General features: G+C 42.7%; 2 protein-coding genes across 22 annotated transcripts in view; one reads left to right on the top strand and one right to left on the bottom strand.

The window, feature by feature from the left end:
* LOC137532346 (uncharacterized) overlaps positions 1–20,563 on the bottom strand; it is a 43,982-nt gene extending 23,419 nt beyond the window's left edge. Inside the window, exon 1 of the mRNA XM_068252755.1 lies at positions 20,352–20,563. Within this exon, the coding sequence (XP_068108856.1) occupies positions 20,352–20,563 (212 nt within the window). The remainder of the gene's footprint in view (positions 1–20,351) is intronic.
* The window catches only part of ERC2 (ELKS/RAB6-interacting/CAST family member 2), a 1,931,514-nt gene that overhangs the window by 1,361,532 nt on the left and 546,918 nt on the right, over positions 1–23,064 (top strand). The gene's annotated exons all lie outside the window — the stretch shown is intronic.

Below are 23,064 nucleotides of genomic sequence, written 5' to 3'. Positions count from 1 at the left end.
TTTACCACATAATGTTGTATGTGTTGTGCAGCTCTGGCACATTATCTCAGGGAACAAAACACGTCTGTTGCTCGGCTTTTTTTTTTTAAGACAGGTTTGCTAGATGGACTATATATACTGTACAGTGGGATGCAAAGGTTTGGACAACCTTGTTAATTGTCATGATTTTCCTGTATAAATCGTTGGTTGCTACGATAAAAAATGTCAGTTAAATATATCATATAGGAGACACACACAGTGATATTTGAGAAGTGAAATGAAGTTTATTGGATTTACAGAAAGTGCGCAATAATTGTTTAAATAAAATTAGGCAGGTGCATAAATTTGGGCACTGTTGTCATTTCCAAAACCCTTAGAACTAATTATTGGAACACAAATTGGCTTGGTAAGTTCAGTCGGATCAGTTCATTTTAGCGCGCGGCTCTGAGAGCCGAGCGCCGAAACTGGACGCCGTCATAGCAGCAATGCTATGATGCGCGCCCCACATAGTGGTAATTTGGGGCTCTAAATTACATCTCCCTCCGAGTTGCGACAACTCACAGTGGGAATAGTATTTAACGCCGCCTCTGAGTTTAGCGGCAGCGGGGAGAGCCGTCATTCGGCTCTACCCGTGCCGAACTGAGTGGCGGCGAGTTAATATGCACCCAAGTTCAGTGACCCCTGGCCTACATGCACAGGTGAATCTATTTAGGAGAAAGAGTATTTAAGGGGGTGAATTGTAAGTTTTCCTCCTCTTTTAATTTTCTCTGAAGAGTAGTAACATGGGGGTCTCAAAACAACTCTTAGATGACCCGAATTCAAAGATTTTTCACCATCATGGTTTAGGGGAAGGATACAGAAAGCTGTCTGTTTTCACAATTAGGAACATATTGAGGAAATAGAAGACCACAGGCTTAGTTCAAGTAAAGGCTCGTAGTGGCAAACTAAGAAAGATCTCAGATAAACAGAAGCAACGAATGGTGAGAACAGTCAGAGTCAACCCACAGACCAGCACCAAAGACCTACAACATCATCTTGCGGCAAATGTAGTCACTGCGCATCGTGCAACTATTCAGCACACTTTACACAAGGAGATGCTGTTTGCGAGAGTTATGCAGTGGACCCTATCCACAGCACAAACAGAGCCGCATGAGGTATGCTAAAGCACATTTGGACAAGCCAGCTTCATTTTGGAATAAGGTGCTGTGGACTGATGAAACTAAAATTGCATGGAGGAAAAACAACACAGCATTCCAAGAAAAACACCAGGTACCTACAGTAAAATATGGTGGTGGTTCCATCATGCTGTGGGGAACAGTACAAAGGAAGTAGTATAAAACTGTATTTTCACTTTCACTTTGTAAATTACGACAGGCATCTCAATGCTGGTGCTCATTCACTGCGGGCACTTAGATCGGCTTTGGAAACATAAGTTCCCATTCAATGATCAGTACTTTGCCGTAGGTGGATTGCAGGTGCAACAAGCTGCAAACAGTCAGATACGTGTATCTACGCCCCTGGTGCATAAGTGAAGTCTACAGGGGTGTAGATACATGATACAGCAGTGCACTGTTGCAAAACTATCACCCCCACCGCCACCTCAGTGGCGGGGGGTGGAGGAGCTGGGAGTGGCCCCAGGAGGCAGTCCTGTATGCAGAACAGAAACATATACGTTACTTGCTCCCGGCGCCGGCATCTCCTCCACTCACTTCCTGGTTAGCTTTCAAGTGCTGTGTACTGTGTGCAGCAAGCCAAACAACATGCGAGACTGAATCCGCATGGTGATTGGCTGGCTGCACACAGTGCAAGGGACTTGAAAACTTACCAGGAAGTGAGTGGAGGAGATACATGGGTTGACAGCAGGTAATTTATTTGCTCCTGCTGCGCATAATTCTATGCATAGCAATGTACTGAACCGGACCCCCTAGCACCCGGTTTGCCCCCTGTGATGGACAGTGGGGGTGCTGACTGATCTCTGCATAGCTATGCCCCTATGAACAGGTAAAGACTTAGCTCAGAGCACTAAGGGCTGGTTGAAAGGCAGCATGTCCTGTCTGCTTTTTGTTCAGCTGGTTACTTTTTATTGTACATGTGTGAATCTACAGCAAATATGTGCGTGTGAAAAAACATTTACTACAGCAAATGAAGTTGATTGGAATTTTGTTTGTATTAGTTTGTATAGTTGATTGGAAGTTTGTACCATATCAAGGCCCAAGGTAATTTCACAGTTTATCAGTAAAATGCCTTTTAACTATTTCACATTCCTGGACGTGAAACTCACGTCCAGGAAGCCATGTGCGCTCCTGCGCGTCCACGCGGCCGATCGCGCGCGTGCACGCGCGCGATCGGCCGGCGGTTTGTTAGCCAGTGAATCAGTGAATCGGGCAACGGTGCCCGATCACTGATTCCTCTCCCCCGCAGAAAAAGCGACAGCTTCTCTCGGAAGCTACGCTTTTTCTGCCTCCTATGTCGCTCTAAGCGTACGTGGTACGCTTAGAGTGACGTCACTGTAAACAACTCATGGCTGCCATCTTGTGGCCAAAAAGTAAACTACATCTAAATGTTAAATAAAAATAAAAATACACATATATTTACAAAAAAAATACAATTTCAATCCCACCCTCCCAAAAATACCCACATAAAATGTTTAATTAAAAAAAAAAAAAAACATTACAATTAAAAAAAAAAAAAAACACAAATATTTACCTAAGGGTCTAAACTTTTTAAATATCTATGTAAAGATGAAATATTTCTTTTTTTTTTTTATTATAAGCTTGTAAATAGTGATGAATGCAAAACGGAAAAAATGCACTTTTATTTCCAAATAAAATATTGTCGCCATACATTGTGATAGGGACATAATTTAAATGGTGTAATAAACGGGACAAATGGGCATATACAATACGTGGGTTTTAATTATGGAGGCATGTATTATTTTAAAACTATAATTGCCGAAAAGTGAGAAATAATGATTTGTTTCCGTTTTCTTCTTATTCTTCCTTTTAAAATGCATTTACAGTAAAGTGGCTCTTAGTAAAATGTACCCCCCAAAGAAAGCCTAATTGGTGGCGGAAAAAACAAGATATAGATCAGTTCATTGTGATAAGTAGTAATAAAGTTATAGGCTAATGAATGGGAGGTGAACATTGTTCGGATGCATGAAGCGAAAAACGACTGAATGCGAACTGGTTAAACACCCCATCTCCCCAACAAGTAAGAAAATACTCAGAGTAAGTGTGATATTACGTTTGATCTATTTTTTTTTTTTTTTACTATATTTTCAATTGCTGCAGTTATTCTGTAGGTAAGGTGAAAAATTATCTCCTGGTAGAAAACTAGTAATTGAATAGTGGTTGAAGACTCCAGACAATAATTTCTGTAAATAAACAGATTTTACATCTGGACTTTGACTTAAACTGTCATATTTCAGTAAATGCTACTCTGTACAAGGCATCTCTGGTGCCTCACCCCACCATGAAATACCTTATTATATAGTATATGACAGCATAGTATAGGATAGTAGTTTAACTGGACCCTACCAGGGAGAAACATTGAAGCCCACTCATGGCAAAATAAAGACTATAAAGACTGCAGAGCCCTAACATGAAAATTGGCTTGAATGTTTCTGTCTAGCGAGGCTTTCAAGTTCACTCCCTATCAAGATGTACTTGCTAATCTGCTGAGGTACAGAGGGATCCTTTTTGGATGTACTTCTTGTACTTATCCTTTAGGAGATTGGACATATCCAGCAGACAGTTTATTTCTTCCTGGAAAGTGATTTAACCGATTGCAGCATTTATCCGTACAAATAAATCTCCCTTGGCAAGAAATTGTTTTATTGATTTTTTTTCTCTCATTTTTCTGGGTGGAAGAATAATGAACTGGGAGGGAAACTAATGAAGAATATTTGCCAGAACTGAAATGCATGTAAAAATCTTAAAATTATTTTAAAGTCCAGATCACGGTTCACAAAATATTATACATTTTTAATTACGCTTCATGAGCCTATATAAATCAGCTTCAGTCACCAGTAGAACTGAAAGCATATTTTTCTAGTTCTGCAGCTGCAAAGTTACTTGATTAAAGTAATAAAAATTCAGATTGGCCCAACAATCATCCCATTTTCACCCACTCTTGTCACGCCGTGAGGTCTTCAAATTCTTTTCTGTACAGTCTTTAATCCCTGTCCAGTGGGAATTGAACTGCCATGTTTATCATACTTTTTCTGAACTTTAACCTTCATTTTTTTTAGTAAGAGGGTTTTAAAAGATTTTAAAAGTCCCAGCTGGCCTGTCTGTGACCACGGCAAGAAAATACAGTATCTTGATCATGCTTTCTTATCCTGTGTTCTGGTTACAGTGCAGAACATGTGAATCTGGAGTGTGTGTTTCTTGGGATTTGTCTGTACAACATTACATCATTTTATCAACGTGTTATTGTAACACTTGATCTGCATGTTCATTCTACTCCACAGTAGTAAGGGCTCGTTTCCACTGTAGCGAATCCGCATGCGGGCACTGCATGCGGATTCGCATACTTAATGTTACTGTATGGGGTTGTTTCCACGTGTGCGGCGGCGGCGGCGTTTTTCTGTGCGGGGAAAATCTGCACGACAGGGTCGTGCAGATTCGCGTGCCTCAGGAATGCGGGCGAATCGCCGCTAATGTATTTAATAGTAAAAATGCATGCGTTTTTACATGCGTTTTTACCCGCGAATTCGCGGGCGATTTCGCACCTTTTCAATGTTATTTTGCCCTGGCAGTGTCATGGTTAATTTCGCATGGCACCCTGCCATGCGAAATCGCACGCGAAATCGCGGGTAAAAACGCATGCGGAAACGCATCCGCATGCGTTTTTACAAGCGTCGGAATGCGGCCGAAATCGCGTCGCAACAGTGGAAACGAGCCCTAAAAGTATGCAGAGAAGAGTGCAGGCTTGCAGGTGGAGGCCCCTTCAGAAGAGAGGGGCTGAAGTCTGGCATATATAAGCAAGCAAAGAACTAATAATTCATTTTCCAATAGCTACAAATCTTAAGATGTGTATGGTGGAAGGCCTAGAACCCACCGCAAAAAAAACCTTCTGAGCACTGTGTGCTTAATCTACTGCACCTGCTGTGGGATATGACCCTGATTACTGTTGCATCTATAATCTACAGAAAATGCAGAAGCCTTGTTCATCAGAATTGTTTGTACTTTTAGTTGTTGAATACTTTTGTATGTCATAAACGTGAAATCCAGAGTGATGTTGGGTCCCAGTTGTAGTTTCTCTGCTTCACCTCTGACCTCCTCCAGTGCCAGGCATTGATGAATATTCCTTTATCTCTCCTGTTTTCTCATCACTCAATAGACTAGGGATGCTCGTCGGATTCCGCGGAATGGAGATTTTTGCGATTCCGGTCGGAAATTGGCAATTCCGTTCCGGTGAGCCGTAACAGAAAAACAATAGCGCTAATCGGAAATAGCGGAATTTCTATGCGGAATTCCGTCAGAATTTAAACAGAAGCGTGTAAAAGCTGCATTAGCCAATCAGAAGGATCGGAAGGGGATGGACCCATCACAGAAGCTTAAAACATGATGATTTCTGCATTAAAAACGGAATTTCTGCACCAATTAGAGTCTTAACAAAAACCAATCAATCCTACGTTAGCAACCAGCTCCTAGCTACCTATCATCAGCTATCCCACCCATTTTGTATATAAGAGAGGAAAGACAGTCACGAAGCTTGTGGGTTTTAGTCTGGTGTTGGAGAGAGGAGAGCCAGACCCATATTAGTTGTTTTAACATAGAACAATAGTCTTTTTAAAGACTGTATATAAAACAAAAGTCTTTTTAAAGACTGTGAGAGAGAATTAGACTTAGTGTGAGCTATTAGTAGTAGTATAGCTAGGTGTATTTGTGAGAGAGTGACAGTAGATTGTTAGTTTGAGTGATAGATTGTAGTGTAGTGTACTAGTAGTTGCTGTGTGGAGAGGGTTAGACAGAGCCAGCCAGGCCACAAGTGTTTGATAGAGTGAAATAGGTGATTGATTAGTTGAGTGTAGTGTACGTTTTTTTTTTCCTAAGTTCATTTTTTGTTTTCTTTATTTTGTTTTTGATTTATTTTCTTTATTTCACCCCCTTATTTTCTTATCTGTTTTTTATTTCAAGTTAGTTGGATTTATTTTACTTTGGTTCTGTCGCTCATATCCCTTCCCCAATAAAGTTTTTGGCCCCAAAAGAATGGAGCAAGAGCAGCAGCAATTTCCTGCCACTCCTATAAGAAAATGGAGTGATGGTGGTGTTGGTGGATCACATCAAGTACGTGATCAGGTTGAGGGTGGCAGCAGCAGCAGGAAGCGTTCCGCCCTGATCAGAGATGTCTTCCCTGTTTTCGCACACACGGAAATTTTTACAGAGCAGCAGATGAACAGGGTAGTTGATTATTTTGATCAGGAACCCTCTACCCAGTGTGAGGAACTTGAAGCTAGTGGCAGCAGCACCATTAGTAGTGGCCAGGTTACTTATGACCAGAACCCGACCGCAGCTGCTTCTCTTGACGAGGTTGCTTCCTCCCAGTACTCTCATCCAGAATTAAAGCACATATATGTTGATGAGAGAGATGTGCAGAAGGATTGGGATGAGGAATTGGAGGAGACCAGGGGGCCAAGGTCCCAAGAAGTGGTGGGTTCTGTGGTGACAGAAATGACCCCTGTGTTTTCTTCTTCATCCAGTAATCCATCACAACTGGGAGCTTGTGTCACCACCGATCTACATCACCAACAATCAACTACAGAAGTGTTTTGTGGCCAGGTTGAGGGTCCAGAAGAGTCACTTATGGGTTCCAGTGCTTTGGTTAAACTGGATGATGTTTTGGATGATGAGGTGGCTGATCCACCGTGGTTGCCATCTGGTGGGTTAGGCACTAGCAGGCGTGAGCAGCATGGAGAAACAGAGCAGAAGGTTGTCCAGCAGCCTGCAAGTGCTTTCCCGTTGGTCAGTACCCACCAGTCCAATGCTGAGCATCGACGTGCTAGAACAGTTCGCACCACTCGCACCACTGCTCCACGTGCACGCACGTCCCCTGCATGGAATTATTTTACTGTTCTGGAAGAGGATGAATCCAGGGCAATCTGTTCTGTGTGCTGTAAATCGGTGAGTAGAGGCAAATCGGCCACCGGGTTCGGCACTTCATAATAATAATAATAATAATCTGAACATTTGTATAGCGCTTTTCTCCTGTCGGACTCAAAGCGCTCAAGAGCTGCAGCCACAGGGACGCGCTCAAGAGGCCACCCTGCAATGTTAGGGAGTCTTGCCTTGAACTCCTTACTGAATAGGTACTTGACCTAGCCGGGATTCGAACCCTGGTCTCCCATGTCAAAGGCAGAGCCCTTAACCAGTACACTATCCAGCCACTTCAGGGCTGATAAGCCATCTGCGTAGCACCATCGATGCCAAGCAGTGCTGAAACTTGATTGGGACTTCACACTCTGACTATACCAGCTGCAAAAAAGGTCCCCTAATGCCGATTTTTGTTCCGGGGTATATGTTGGGGGGCCCCCCATGTTTATTTTGCCCTGGGGCCCCATTGTTGCTTAAACCGGCCCTGTGTGGAGCTGGAGCATGACGACAGTTCAGGAAGAGGTGATTAATGGCAGACATCTCTTCTCTATGTCTGCGCATATGCTCCAGTGCATCTGTAAGGACCCCCAGATTAAAACTTTAAAATCAAGGCTCGACATCTGAGTGGCCACCATCTTAGATCCCCGGTGCAAGGGGAAAATGCGGCAGTTCATACCTCCCTCCCAAGCAGACGCCAGGATGAGCCACATCCGGGATGCCCTTCTTCGTTGGGTAGAAGATGCGTTTCCTGCACCTGTATCCCAGGCCCAAGCTACCAAGCCTCATCATACTCAGCAAAGGTCTGGTGGTCCCACTCCCAGCAGCAGCACTAATAGCCAATCTGTGAACCTGCTAAGTATGTTGAAGGAATTTTATCAGCCAATGCCAAATACTCCTTCTAGCAGCAGCACCACCAGCGGGCAAAGTAGTCACTGCCAGCGGCTGGCCCGTATGGTGAATGATTACTTGGGGACGGCCAGTGCTCCAGACAATATAGAGAGTAATGATGACCCCATGGAGTATTGGACAAAACAACTGGATACCTGGCCTGAACTCGCTCAGTATGCACTGGAGGTTCTTGCATGCCCCGCCGCCAGTGTTCTATTTGAGCGAGTATTTAGTGCTGCAGGTGGGGTGGTCACCGACCAACGGACCAGTCTGTCCACAGACAATGTGGACATACTAACGTTCATAAAATTGTACGAGTCATGGATCAGTGATAATTACTAGGCCCCTCTCACGATTCACGATGAAGATTGGACAGACAAAATTAAAATTTTGCTGTAATGACTGTCGTGGAACCACCTCTAGGTCCCATGGCCTACGACAACTCCTGCTGCTCCCAAAAAAACATTATAATGACTGCTGTGAAACCACCTCCAGGTCCCATGGCCTACGACAACTCCTGCTGCTCCCCCCAAAAAATTGTGATGACCGCCGTGAAACCACCTCTAGATCCCATGGACTACGACAACTCCTGCTGCTCCAAAAAAAATTACAATGACTGCTGTGAAACCACCTCTAGGTCCCATGGCCTATGACAACTCCTGCTGCTCCAAAAAAAAATTGTGATGACCGCTGTGAAACCACCTCTAGGTCCCATGGCCTACGACAACTCCTGCTGCTTCAAACAAAAAATTATAATGACTGCTGTGAAACCACCTCTAAGTCCCATGGCCTATGACATTTCCTGCTGCTCCAAACAAAAATTGTAATGACTGCCGTGGAACCACCTGTAGGTCCCATGGCCTACAACAACTCCTGCTGCTCCAAACAAAAATTGTAATGACTGCCATGGAGCCACCTCCAGGTCCCATGGCCTACGACATTTCCTGCTGCTCCAAACAAAAATTGTAATGACTGCCGTGGAACCACCTCTAGGTCCCATATCCTACGACAACTCCTGCTGCTCCAAACAAAAATTGTAATGACTGCCATGGAACCACCTCCAGGTCCCATGGCCTACAACAACTCCTGCTGCTCCAAACAAACATTGTAATGACTGCCGTGGAACCACCTCTAGGTCCCATGGCCTACGACAACTTCTGCTGCTCCAAAAAAAAATTTGTGATGACCGCCGTGAAACCACCTCTAGGTCCCATGGCCTACGACAACTCCTGCTGCTCCCAAAAAAACATTATAATGACTGCTGTGAAACCACCTCCAGGTCCCATGGCCTACGACAACTCCTGCTGCTCCCCCCAAAAAATTGTGATGACCGCCGTGAAACCACCTCTAGATCCCATGGACTACGACAACTCCTGCTGCTCCAAAAAAAATTACAATGACTGCTGTGAAACCACCTCTAGGTCCCATGGCCTATGACAACTCCTGCTGCTCCAAAAAAAAATTGTGATGACCGCTGTGAAACCACCTCTAGGTCCCATGGCCTACGACAACTCCTGCTGCTTCAAACAAAAAATTATAATGACTGCTGTGAAACCACCTCTAAGTCCCATGGCCTATGACATTTCCTGCTGCTCCAAACAAAAATTGTAATGACTGCCGTGGAACCACCTGTAGGTCCCATGGCCTACAACAACTCCTGCTGCTCCAAACAAAAATTGTAATGACTGCCATGGAGCCACCTCCAGGTCCCATGGCCTACGACATTTCCTGCTGCTCCAAACAAAAATTGTAATGACTGCCGTGGAACCACCTCTAGGTCCCATATCCTACGACAACTCCTGCTGCTCCAAACAAAAATTGTAATGACTGCCATGGAACCACCTCCAGGTCCCATGGCCTACAACAACTCCTGCTGCTCCAAACAAACATTGTAATGACTGCCGTGGAACCACCTCTAGGTCCCATGGCCTACGACAACTTCTGCTGCTCCAAAAAAAAATTTGTGATGACCGCCGTGAAACCACCTCTAGGTCCCATGGCCTACGACAACTCCTGCTGCTCCAAAAAAAATTGTGATGACTGCCATGAAACCACCTCTAGGTCCCATAGCCTACGACAACTCCTGCTGCTCCAAAAAAAGAATTGTGATGACCGCCATGAAACCACCCCTAGGTCCCATGGCCTACGACAACTCCTGCTGCTCCAAAAAAAAATGTAATCAGGATTGTGATTCAGTCACCACTAAAGCCAAAGTTATCAACAGGATATAGAAAAAGTAGGTGGCACCCTTGTGTTTGAATATGCGTTCAATATATATATATATACAGGGTCTTCTCAAAAAATTAGCATATGGTGATATAGTTCATTATTTTCTGTAATGTACTGATAAACATTAGACTTTCATATATTTTAGATTCATTACACACAACTGAAGTAGTTCAAAGCCTTTTATTGTTTTAATATTGATGATTTGGGCATACAGCTCATGAAAACCCAAAATTCCTATCTCAAAAAATTAGCATATTATGTGGGAAGTCTGTGGGAAGGAAAAGGTGTGGCAGAAAATGCTGCACAACGAGAAGAGGTGACCGGATCCTGAGGAAGATTGTGGAGAAGGACAGATTCCAGACCTTGGGGGACCTGTGGAATCAGTGGACTGAGTCTGGAGTAGAAACATCCAGAGACACCGTGTACAGGCATGTACAAGAAATGGGCTACAGGTGCCGCATTCCCCAGATAAAGCCACTTTTGAACCAGAAACAGCTGCAGAAGCGCCTGACCTGTACTTGACACTGGACTTCAGGCATTTTGGCATTTCCCTCTCCCCAGTCTTCCTCCAGACTCTGGCACCTTGATTTCCGAATAACGTGCAAATGTTGCTTTCATCTGAAAACAGTATTTTGGACCACTGAGCATCAGTCCAGTGCTGCTTCTCTGTAGCCCAGGTTGGGCGCTTCTGCCGCTGTTTCTGGTTCAAAAGTGGCTTGACCTGGGAAATGTGGCGCCTGTAGCCCATTTCCTGCACACACCTTTACACGGTGGCTCTGGGTGTTTCTACTCCACACTCAGTCCACTGCTTCCACAGGTCCCCCAAGGTCTGGAATCTGTCCTTCTCCACAATCTTCCTCAGGATCCGGTCACCTCTTCTCGTTGTGCAGCATTTTCTGCCACACTTTTTCCTTCCCACAGACTTCCCACTGAGGTGCCTTGATACAGCACTCTGGGAACAGACTATTCGTTCAGAAATTTCTTTCTGTGTCTTACCCTCTTGCTTGATGGTGTCAATGATGGCCTTCTGGACAGCAGTCAGGTCGGCAGTCTTACCCATGATTGCGGTTTTGAGTAATGAACAAGGCTGGGAATTTTAAAAGCCTCAGGAATCTTTTGTAGGTGTTTAGAGTTAATTCGTTGATTCACATGATTAGGTTAATAACTCGTTTAGAGAACCTTTTCGTGATATGCTATTTTTTTGAGATAGGAATTTTAGGTTTTCATGAGCTGTATGCCAAAATCATCAATATTAAAACAATAAAAGGCTTTGAACTACTTCAGTTGTGTGTAATGAATCTAAAATATATGAAAGTCTAATGTTTATCAGTACATTACAGAAAATAATGAACTTTATCACAATATGCTAATTTTTTGAGAAGATCCTGTATATATATATATATATATATATATATATATATATATATATATATATATATATATATACACAGTATATATAGCGATGTTCACCTACCTTCCAATTGTATAAGGTTATGATTATTTTATTGATAACAAGAACTTCAGACAATGCATTTCCTGGTTCAAACCACTTCCTCAGGTCAAGTAGGGTGCTTGAAAAACAAACAGTTTTTGACACTCAGTATTTTATGGCAGATAACAAACAGAAATTAAGATATAAAAAATATATGTAAAATATATATAAAAAACAATAAAAATGATGTGGGTAAAAGATATTACAAGCATATGTGATATGATTATAGATAAGAAACAATAAATCGATTATTAATAGTATGCGCAGTGATTCTCCTTTTATGTATATACACACTAGATTGGAGTGGTGGTGGAATATATGGAAATACCTCTGATGTGGTGTTGTATTAAAATAGCAGAATTCTTGGTAGAAGGGACTGTTGTAAAGGAGAAGGTCCGGTGTTGGGACATAAAAATATAGAGGGGGGACCATATGATCCCAGATGGGACTGTCGGTGTGTAATGTATATGGTTGACCAATAAAAAAGAGCAATACTTGTGGTGAGTTGTGATGCCTGGAGAGATGTTATGGTTTATGTGGCTGAATAGAGTACTAGGTCTTAAAGCGGACCCAAACCAAACATTTTTTTAATTCAAAATATTTAGTTGCACCACTCTGACACATACAAAGATAAATAAACACTCCTTCAAGCCTATGAGCATTTCAGTGACTGCTTTTCGCCCTTCTCTTTTCATAACTAGAGTTATACAGGTGGCAGCCATTAGCAATTCCACCTTTGCTGGACACCAACTACTCCACCAGTTTGCCGGATTCTGTCCCGCCAATATGAAAGGAAGGGAGGGGTTTCTCCAATAAATGTAAAATATTTTATATTTGTTATAATGCAGCTGAAAAAAGGCTGCTATTTATTATTATAATTTAGAAAATATATTTCATTTCTGAAATCTTGTATTTTTAATTTGAGTTCTCTTCAATAGTCGTCCACATGGGTGATAGGAGTGAGTAACCATGGCCCCCAAAGTGGATGTACATTACATTCGACAAAATTGGTCACATTGTGATTGTGCATGCTGCAAGATGTTGGGCTGACATGCTTGATCAGGTGCACGGTGGGAATGGCGTGCAATTTTGAGTCGATCGATGAATGCAACGAAACCCCTGGCGCTGTCTGCCCTAATAAAAAATGAGACCCCCCGTGCAAAATCACATTACCTGTCTGTGGCCTGCGCTTGTCCCTCTGCTGCTCCAGGCACATTCCTGTGTCCATACACATGCGCCCCACAGGGTTTTGTAGTAAGGGTGCATGTGTGATGTCACACACGAGCGCCCTTACTAGGAAACCACGTGGGGCGCAAGTGTATACAGGAATCACGGAAGCCAGCGGGGGACAAGTGCAGGCCGCGGACAGATAATGTATACCTTGCACTTGGCACCAGGCAGACATTTTTCATTAGGGGTGGCAAGGCGGACGGATGTGGCGCACAAGGACAATTTCGGATTGATTTCAGCATGAAATTGATGCAGCATTCTTTTGGGCCACATGCAATTTGGATGCAGTCTGACTCAATTCCGCATGCGTACAGAAAACTGCCGCCATTCACAGCTAGTGGTAATAGGCCCTTAAAGTTCCCTTAACTACTTGCTAGCTGCTCAACGCCAATGTGTGAGCAGTGCGGCAGCCCCAGGACCGCTCCACGCCGACTGGCGTGAACGACCGTCTATGGGGCTAGCAGGAGATTGTGCGCAGGCTGTGTGCGCATCTCCTGCTTGGAAGGCGGAGCTCCGCTTTCAGTCTCCCAGTGGCGATTGCCGCTCGGAGACTGTTAGATGGTGAAACCGCCGTCTATTAGGGTAGTACATCGCTGCGTTCTAAGGCAGTGCTGTACTGGGGATAAAAAAAAATAACAATAATATTTGTATAAAAAATAAACATCTCGGGATCAATCAGAGAGCTCTGTTGGTGGGGAGAAAAGAGGGGGGGGGGGGTCACTTGTGTGCTGAGTTGTGAGCCCTGCAGCTTGGCCTTGAAGATGCAGTGGCCTAAAAAAAGACCTGGTCTTTAGGGGGGGTTTAACACTGCGGTCCTCAAGTGGTTAAAGGCCCTTAATGTTATTTTTGTTTTTAATTAAAGGGTACAGGATTTCTCTAGAAGTGCCAACATGCATCCGGCAAACTTTTCTCTAAAACAGTGCGCTGGCTTGTGCCCCCTTTTTCATTTGCAGTCCCTCCCCCCGTGTATGAATAGCAATCGCTCTCTTCCATGTGCTGCCCCTCTCAAATGCAGCTTTCCTCCTAGGCTATGACCTATGTGGCATTTGCAGACGTTCGCTCTTGGTGCCAGTCCACTTTCTTGTCTACAGGTTAACTTCGACTATATTCCATTGATTATGAATACGTTTCACACAGGGGTGCACTGGTATGAACTAATGTCAATACCAGAATGGTAACAGAAAACGTTTGTAAGACATTTTATAGCATGTAATACTGAATATTAAGTCTTCTACTTACTGTTTAAACATTAGCTGTTGATACTAAAAATCCCATCTAAAAAAGCTGTCAGGGCCCTTTTCCACCTGCAATCGCTAGCGTTCACGCTGAACGCTAGCGATTGCTGAATCGCAAAACCGGCGATTCCCCCGACGTTTGCGGCCGCGATTTTGCTATGCTATGCACTGCATAGCAAAATCGCGGCAATTATCGCTCCGCCGCGCGTTCGCGTTCCCCGCAAAAACGAATCGCGGTAGTGGAAATGACCTACCGCGATTCCCATGTTAAAAAGCAAACCGTAGCGATTGTAAAATCGCTAGCGGTTTGCGTTTTTGCGATTCAGCATCGCAAACGCCGCTAGTGGAAAAGGGCCCTTATGGAAATTTGTACATTTCTCTTTTCAGCACCTTCCTGGGACTACAGTTTGTGCAATTAACTGATGTATTGGAAGCTACAGGTTTTTCAAAATTTTGTCTATTTGCCAAATAATATACCTTGCCCAGCTCAGTGTCAGAGAAAAATCGTATGCTCCCTGCCAAATGTGTGCGTTCGATACCTGTGCTCCCGCCTGGATCAAGTTCACATTGTACCAAATGAAAAAAAGCTGTTAGTAAAATCACAAACATGCAGTTTCCTCTCTTGCAACCCCATCTATTTATTTAGATTGGGCCAGGTTTCAAGAGATTGAAATTGGAAACAGAAAAAGTGGCTGTGAATACCATTTATCTGTATATAAGCGCGCATTCAGCATACATTTAATTTTAAAAAATTGCAGCTTGCTACATAAGGGAGATATTTTTCACATTGTTAAAACATTTTTAAAGGTCATCAGGGGGTCACATCACCATCAGGGAGTACTTGTTTGGCAGGCTACATTAGCAGTTGCTAACAATGCCTCCCAAGATCCACTTTTCATAAGTCTCTGCTATACATGTTGAAAACACTTAGAGACCTTTTTATAGCCAGTGTTGGTGCATTCAAACCAAAACTGTTTGCTTTATTGGCATACTCAGGGTCCAAATTTTTGTATAACAATTTGAAAAATAGATTTTTAGCCAGGACTCCATAAATAAGTTAAGAGGAGCTTAGTAAAGGAGTCCACAACCAGATTTATGGCAATTAGAACTAACCCTGCTATTCTATGTCATATTGGGCCAGATGGTTATTGACGTTGTAAGTAACGAAAGCAGGTTATTTGGGTGCCTCCATGCACTTGGTACTTTGTGTGCTACAATGTTAATTCCAACTATAGCAGCGCCTAGAGTATAATTTGGGCACCGGATTAAGATGTAGTTTACGCCACAAGACTGTAAACAGTGGGGGAGGAAGGGTGCTGATAGCGGTGGAGCAACAATGTTAGTGTTAGCTGTACCTTTGTGTGGGGTTAGTATTAGGAATAGGCAGAGCCGGATTACTGACCAAGCATCTCCAGCAGTTGATTGGCATTCAGTAAAATGTCAAGGGCCCATATAAAGATTTATTGCCCCTGTTCATGTGTTCTTTAGGTAACCCTTTTTGGGTCCGTAAAAAAAAAGTCTATAGGAATGCTCTTTGTAACAGAAATAAGGAATTAGACAGACACGTACAGTGTTTCTCTCTCTCTCCCCCCCCCCCCCCTTAATGGCCGCATTAGTGCTGGAATAAGGTGAGCGCGCATGCGTCCAAATTGGCGCATGCGCGATAGGTAGGCATCCCAAACGGCGCACGTGCAATAGTCACCGGCGGAGATTATCCGACATAGCGGTTGTGAGCAGGAGATAGGCAGTGCCCTTTCTGAAATTAATTTCAGAAAGGGCCCTCCCTACCTCCTGCCAGGATATGGACCCGACTCCTGCATGCGCGCTCACCTTATTCCAGCGCTAATGCGGCAATAGCGACACATCTGATTCTATTCATGATGTTTAATCCGGTGCAATGTTTTCGTCGCACTACCCAATGCACTAATGTAATCACAGTGTGACGATATCGTTGCAATCGCCCTAGTATGCAAATAATGGGTGGTCCCTCTCATATATAATCTGGCTGCCAGATGCCTCAGACCCCTACAGAGGGTATGGGGCAATCTGAGTTTCAATATGATTTTGCCTGTTTATATTTTACAGTCAGTCCAGCGCTGCGTAAATAATATGTTGGCGCTTTATAAATACAATAAATAAATAATGTAGTCTTTAAGCTACATACTCACCGCATCAATGCAGGAAGAAGGATCCAGCGACTTCCTCCAATGTCGAGCACTGCTCGATCTATCTTCCTGATGGCAAAAACACACAACGCTACACAAGACTACCTGACAGGCGCCAACGGGAACTCAGTCAATCATGTTACTTTGCACAGATTTGTTGGGGATCTGATCTGCCATAACAGTAGTTATTGTCGCGCAACACTAAACAACGTTCACATGATCATACGCTTGTACCCATGTTGCAAAATCATGGAAATGATCGCTTGTCACCCAAAACATCGCCGGTCATCTGAAAAATTGTCAGGCAAATTACGTGGTGGGTATAGTCCTTAAAATTCTTTACCAATCCTTTGAAATTCCATCACCTTTTGATAGCTCTTAATTACAACAGACAGCAATTACAAATGATCTCCCACATGATGTTACATTGGTCACTAAGAATTGGTAAAATTGCCATGCTCAGGCAGTGCACATCAATTTTACCAGTACTTATATCACAGACGTAACACGGGTTGTGAAATTAGTGCAACCCAAGCTACCTAAGTAATGTGCACATTGGAAGTGTAACATGCGCTATGCACGCATTATAATTCAAGTTACCTTAGCACTTGTGCCACTCATGCTGTGCCAGTGTCATAAGTACCAGTATATATTGCCTTGCACTGCCTCTGCATGGCCATTTCACTGGCTATGGGCTTGATTCACTAAAGCGTGCAAAGTGTTAGCACACCAGTGAAAAGCCACTTTGCACATGCTAACATGCGCGTAAGAGTTTGCTCGCATAAAGTTTTGTGCGCAAACGCTTCACGTGCAAAGCACTGTGAACTGCACTGACTTCACGTGATAATGATTGCACGCGAAGTCAGTGCAGATCACGCGAGCGCAATGTAAAAGATTGATTATTACTGTATATACTTCATTATACGGTGCACGTAACACTTTGCGCGCACCGCTTTACAGTACCGCACATGTTAATGCACCATTCATAATTACATTAACATACTCTATTTTACTCTGCGGGCGAAGCTCCATTGATTTTAAGGCTTTGCACATGCAAACTAGGGTGCTAAGTAGTTTGCACGTGCTAACTAGGGTGCTAATTAGTTTGCACATGCAAACTAGGGTGCCAAGTAGTTTGTACGTGCAAATTAGGGTGATAAGTAGTTTGCACATGCAAACTAGGGTGCTAAGTATGTTGGCCATGTCCCCTTCCACAACCGCTGTATTGCAATGCAGAAGCCCCATTTTGGTATCCTCTATGCCATGCACCCTCCATTTCACTAATATTTACCCATATCATCAGCTATATCTATATATATTGCAAGTCTGACTAGCTGGTTGGGATCCTCCTGCTTCCTGTTTTAACCCGCATGTTTTTGCCTACGGGGTATATCATGAAGGATAAAAATATATATTTTTTATTATATATGATATATCAACATTCAGGCATTCATATAGGATACATAAAAATAAGCATCTTTTTTTTATGATGCATCTTTCGATGGACATAATAGCCGCTGTTCATAAATAGTGTGAATGTCATGGAATATGTTGGTGCTTTACAAATCAATAATGATAATAATAAAATGTTATGGAAACAAAATGTAAAGCAGATCAGGCAAATGTGCCATTTATCTGTTTAGCGTTGAATCTCACGCCAAAGATTGTTGCACTATGCAGAGTATGCTGTTGTCACCTGTTATCTTATCACCACACCTCCACTCTTTCTGGCAAGGCATTCTTAAGCTACATACTCACCACCCGACGGGTCCAACGATGTCCCCTTGATGACGGCCGTTAAGCGACGCCTCTTCTGTTTCTGGCAAGGCATTCTTAAGCTACATACTCACCACCTGACGGGTCCAGCAACGTCCCCTTGATGACTACACGATGGGTGTGAACGGGAAGTAAGCGATTGCAGTACTTTGCATGGAGACATCGGGGATCTGAAAGATCCGATCCTCTGTGTCCGTCGCTTAACAATGTGTGAACGCCGTGAGGGTAACATTGTTTAACATGCGTGTGTTAAACGATGTTGCACGACGTCGGGTAACATCGCTGCAAGTATCACCCGGTGGGTATGAGGCTTAATTCAGATGTGTTGCATCACAGGAAGCTCACACGTACAGTTCTTGTCAAGCAATGGATTTAAGAAATAAAAACAAAATGCACGCGGTTTAAGCCGCATATGAATGTAGTAGAACTTAATGTTTTAAACTGTAATCCTTTTCGGTAGAGGATCAAATCTAGATCTTTTGCAGATTATTTGGAAGGGGAAAAATTTTTTGGCAACAAATAACAGAGGTAGCAGACATGTACTGAAACAGAGCTTAGGGCTGTGCTAATTTAACATTCACTCTTTTATAAACAATCCCCTATGTTTTTTTATTATTTATGTTTACTGTATATAGACACAAGATGTATAGCAGAATACTTTATGAACACCTGCCATGATGTATTATGGTTATATTCGAAAGGATGAAATGTAGTTCTGAATAGTTTCGGCACTAGTGTGTGTAATCAGTTTTCATTACATGGAGTTTTCCATTCTCTGGCAGTTTCAGTGCTGCATACTCATCTCGCATGTTGAGTGTCCCAGAACAGAAATGTCTTACGTGAGGTTGAACTATAGTTCATCTGAGACATAGAACTCTGCTAGCTATACTCGCACGCTTTTGTAAAAGTGTTTACATTGCTGAAAATGCGTGTCTTACTTCCTCTTTACCCAACTGATAGACGTTCCTCTATACAATGCACAGACTGAATTCAAGTTCTTAAAAGCTTAACAAAAGATGATGGAGTATTGCTTGGGAAGAGGAAAGACCTTCAGAAGACAAGTATTTGTTGTCTGGAGACATCCGTGTTTGGTAAATTGTTATTGAGTGTCTAGCAGAAAGTAAAGATTACATAAAGAAAAGCAACATTTTTCTGTTTGACATGACGTGCATATGACTGTTACACAAGCTATTTTGTAATTTAGTGTTCCTAAAAAATACCTTTACATTTAAGTGTTTTGAGGCTCCAAGCAGCAAATAATGTGTGGCCCTTCCCCCCAGTCAGAGGCCCCTTCTCCCATATAGGTAGCCAAAGGTGTCCCTGCAGTATAAGTAGCCACCATCAGTATAGGTAACCAAGGTGTCCCTGCAGTATAAGTAGTCACCCCCAGTATAGGTAGTCAAGGTGTCCCCCCAGTATAGGTAGTCCTTGAATTATAAGTAGTCATTCCCAGTATAGGTAGCCAAGATGTCCTCCCATATAGGTATCCACACGCAGTACAAGTAGCTTAGGTGTCCCTTCAGTACAGGTAGTCACACCTAATAAAGATGGCAAGGTGTCTTCCCATAAAGATAGCCACCCCCAGTATAGGTAACCAAGGTATTCCCCCAGTATAGGTAGTCAGCCCCATTATAGGTAACCATGGTGTCCCTAAGCTAAGGCTTATAAAGGCGCCCATGCACCACACGGCTTAGAGATAAGGTTATTTGTTTGTATTGACCTGGGGAAGCGGGCTGGGAAACGCGTTGACTACAGTATAACTGTTTGATATAATAAAGACTCCTTTTTTTCTGTCTATGTGAGTCTTCATTTGAGGTAAGATACCTCTTTTTATAGTATTTATGCATTATATACCTGCAGATCAGTGGTGACTTGAAGAGGGGAGAGCAGTGCACAGTAACCGTGTGGCACACTCCAAATGCAGGAAGTGGCTCCATGGTCACTACACCACTCTCTCTTCTGTTTACATTGCAGCTGATATGAGGAGGTCTGTGTGTTATTGATGGGGAGGAAGTGATGTCTATACATGTCACAGACAGGGTGGCCCTGGCAGCATTGGAGGCCCATGCTGAGGGTTCAGCCCCAAGCTGCCACTAAGTTTGCCTGGGCCAAGCACCCCCACTGTCAGTGTGCAGCCAGCTATTTCCAAACATGGCAAATAATCCAAAGCATACTTACTGGCAGTCATGATTAAGTACACTGTGTTGTGAAATTTACATCCCTTTGCAGAGCGTGTGCAGTTCATCTGCAGACATACCTGGTTGCTAGTAGAAACTTTAGGGTTTGAGCCAGCTCACCTGGAAATATGCAGTTGTGCAGTTCATCTGCAGACATACCTGGACCTGGAAATATGCAGTTGTGCAGTTCATCTGCAGACATACCTGGACCTGGAAATATGCAGTTGTGCAGTTCATCTGCAGACATACCTGGACCTGGAAATATGCAGTTGTGCAGTTCATCTGCAGACATACCTGGTTGCTAGTAGAGACTTTAGGGTTTAAGCCAGCTCACCTGGAAATATTTGTATTCATAAAAATGTGTATTCTTTATTATTAATATTATTATTATTATTATTATGTATTTATGTTGTGCCAACATCCTCGGCAGTGCTTTTTCATAGTGTATATTCGTGTCACTAACTGTCCCTCAGCTCAGAAGCACTCACAATCTACCATAGTCAGTCACTGTCTTATGTTCCTATTGTAGTCTATGACTAGTTTTTTGGGGGCCAATTAACACCTCTGTATGTTTTTGGGATGTGGGACAAACCCTGATCTCCTATGTCAGATCCTTAACCAGTACACTATCGAGCCAGAGCTACATAAAAGAACTGCACTCTGAGATCAGGCAAATGTGGAGGTTTATATTTTTACTGTTGTGAACCCTGTCATAAGCCAGTGCCAGTGACTTTTAGTCGTTTCTCCTCCCCTTTGCGTTACATCAACAGGAAAGGCCGGGGGGGGGGGGGGATGCTTGAAGTAAACCTCAACCGAGTTAAATTATTTAAAATAAATACGATGTACCTGCAATTGAATATTACATACTTACCTCACCATCAGTTTCTCAGCTCACCATTTTCTTCTAACAATGCTTGTTTCCAGTTCTGACTTTGACTCTCAAGAAGCTAAAAGCATTAAGTCCCCTTTTCACTATATAAGTTGTCAGTTATAACTGAAAGGACAACTGATGTGCAAGCTAATGTCCATGTTTCCCTATGGTTCAAGATATATTACTGGTTAACTGACTCGGAAGCTGTTGGTCATAGCCATTTTTATGAAACCATCTAAATGTTTTCATTATCATGCATTTCATGAGTCACAATCAACCTTATTTGTGTAGAAAGCTTGCTTTTTCTGTTTGAAATTTTCCAATTAATAGTCCCATCCTTATTCAGAGAGTGTGTTTATATAATCCTTTTTTGTAAAATCCTTTTTAAATTAAGTGTTGGTGTCAACTGCTCTTCGACTCAAGCCTCCAGGCCTAATTAAACAACACAGGCAACATAATTGTCTAATGGTATCACCTCCCTGCTTATTGGTCAAGATGGATTTATTTGGACAAGGGAGGAGGACTACTCCTTGACTTTTTGGCCTTTGCTATCCTTCACTTTTCACCTTGTATATTCATCATTGTCAGGAGAGCCTATGAAAAGAAAACGGTGGATATAATGTCACTTTTTTGTAGCCACCCTGTGTAAATATGTATGGTCTTGACTGGAAATAGACAGGTGCTTTAGCCAAGATCATCAGCACATTTTAAATTGGTCAGTATACCACGTGGGTCAACACTTTATTATGCTTACGTTAGAGACAAATTATTTTAATTATAATAATTATTATTATGATGCATTTATTTATTTGCCCTGACAACTTCCACACTGCTTTACAGCATGCAACATCATAACACTCGTTGTCCCTCAAAGAAGCTCACATTCTAATCCATACCATTAACTTATTTAAATGTCCTTACCACAGTCTAAGGCCATTTCTTTAAAGAGACTCTGTAACAAATTTTTCAGCCTTAGTTCTTCTATCCTATAAGTTCCTATGCCTGTTCTAATCTGCTCTGGCTTACTGCAGTCTTTCCTAACTGCACTGTCTCTGTAATAAATCAATGTATCTTTCCTCTGTCCTGTTTGTCGGGCTAAAGCTTGATTGTGTGGAATGTGCAGGGCTGCTTGTGATTGGTAGAAGCGATACACACCCTCTGCAGGCCCCCTGCATACTGTGAATGACTCACACACTATGCTTAGCTGAGCCTATTAGAAGCTGGTTAGTTTGTTTGTAAACACTGCCTAAAACTGTTAATTACAAGCCAGGATTGCAGCAGAGAGTGGCAGAAACAGCACAGAGGGGCACAGGAGAAAATAATGAATAGAATGGTATGCTTTTTATTGTAAGAATATTAGAGTACAGATTCTCTTTAAGGGGAAACTGGTCAATTTACATGCATGTTTTGGTATATAGAATGCTCAGCAGGGCACCTCTTTATTTGGTTATTTAAATATCAACACAGAGTTAATTTTTTTCCCCACATATCTAATGTCCTTACCATGCTGGACAAATTTGAAGGGAAGTCTGTTAACCCACCAAATAGTAGCTGGGTTATGGGGAAAGAGGGACAACAAGGGAAAACCTATGTAAACACAGAGAGAAAGTAATGAATATCAGAATATAGCAGTTTTCGTATAGCAGTTTCCGTTTTATGTCAGAAGTATGCTTGTTTTGAAGATTCAGATAAACTTGGGATCAATTTACACACTATTATTCGTTCACTGTAAATGTTTCGTATTTTGACCATAAACCATTTTTGCAATATTTCTTTTTTTCATTTTTATTACTCTGGTTGTGTTTGCGGATTTTTCTTCCTGTTAATCTATCACCTGAAGCTTGGATAGACTGATTTGCACTCTGTATTTGGTCTAAACCCCTTCCTCATACCATCTCCACCATAAGAGGTAGTCAGGCAGG

Source organism: Hyperolius riggenbachi, chromosome 9 (assembly GCF_040937935.1).
Source record: "Hyperolius riggenbachi isolate aHypRig1 chromosome 9, aHypRig1.pri, whole genome shotgun sequence".
In the NCBI taxonomy this organism is placed as follows: Eukaryota; Metazoa; Chordata; class Amphibia; order Anura; family Hyperoliidae; genus Hyperolius; species Hyperolius riggenbachi.
This window is presented reverse-complemented; position numbering and strand designations above follow the sequence as displayed.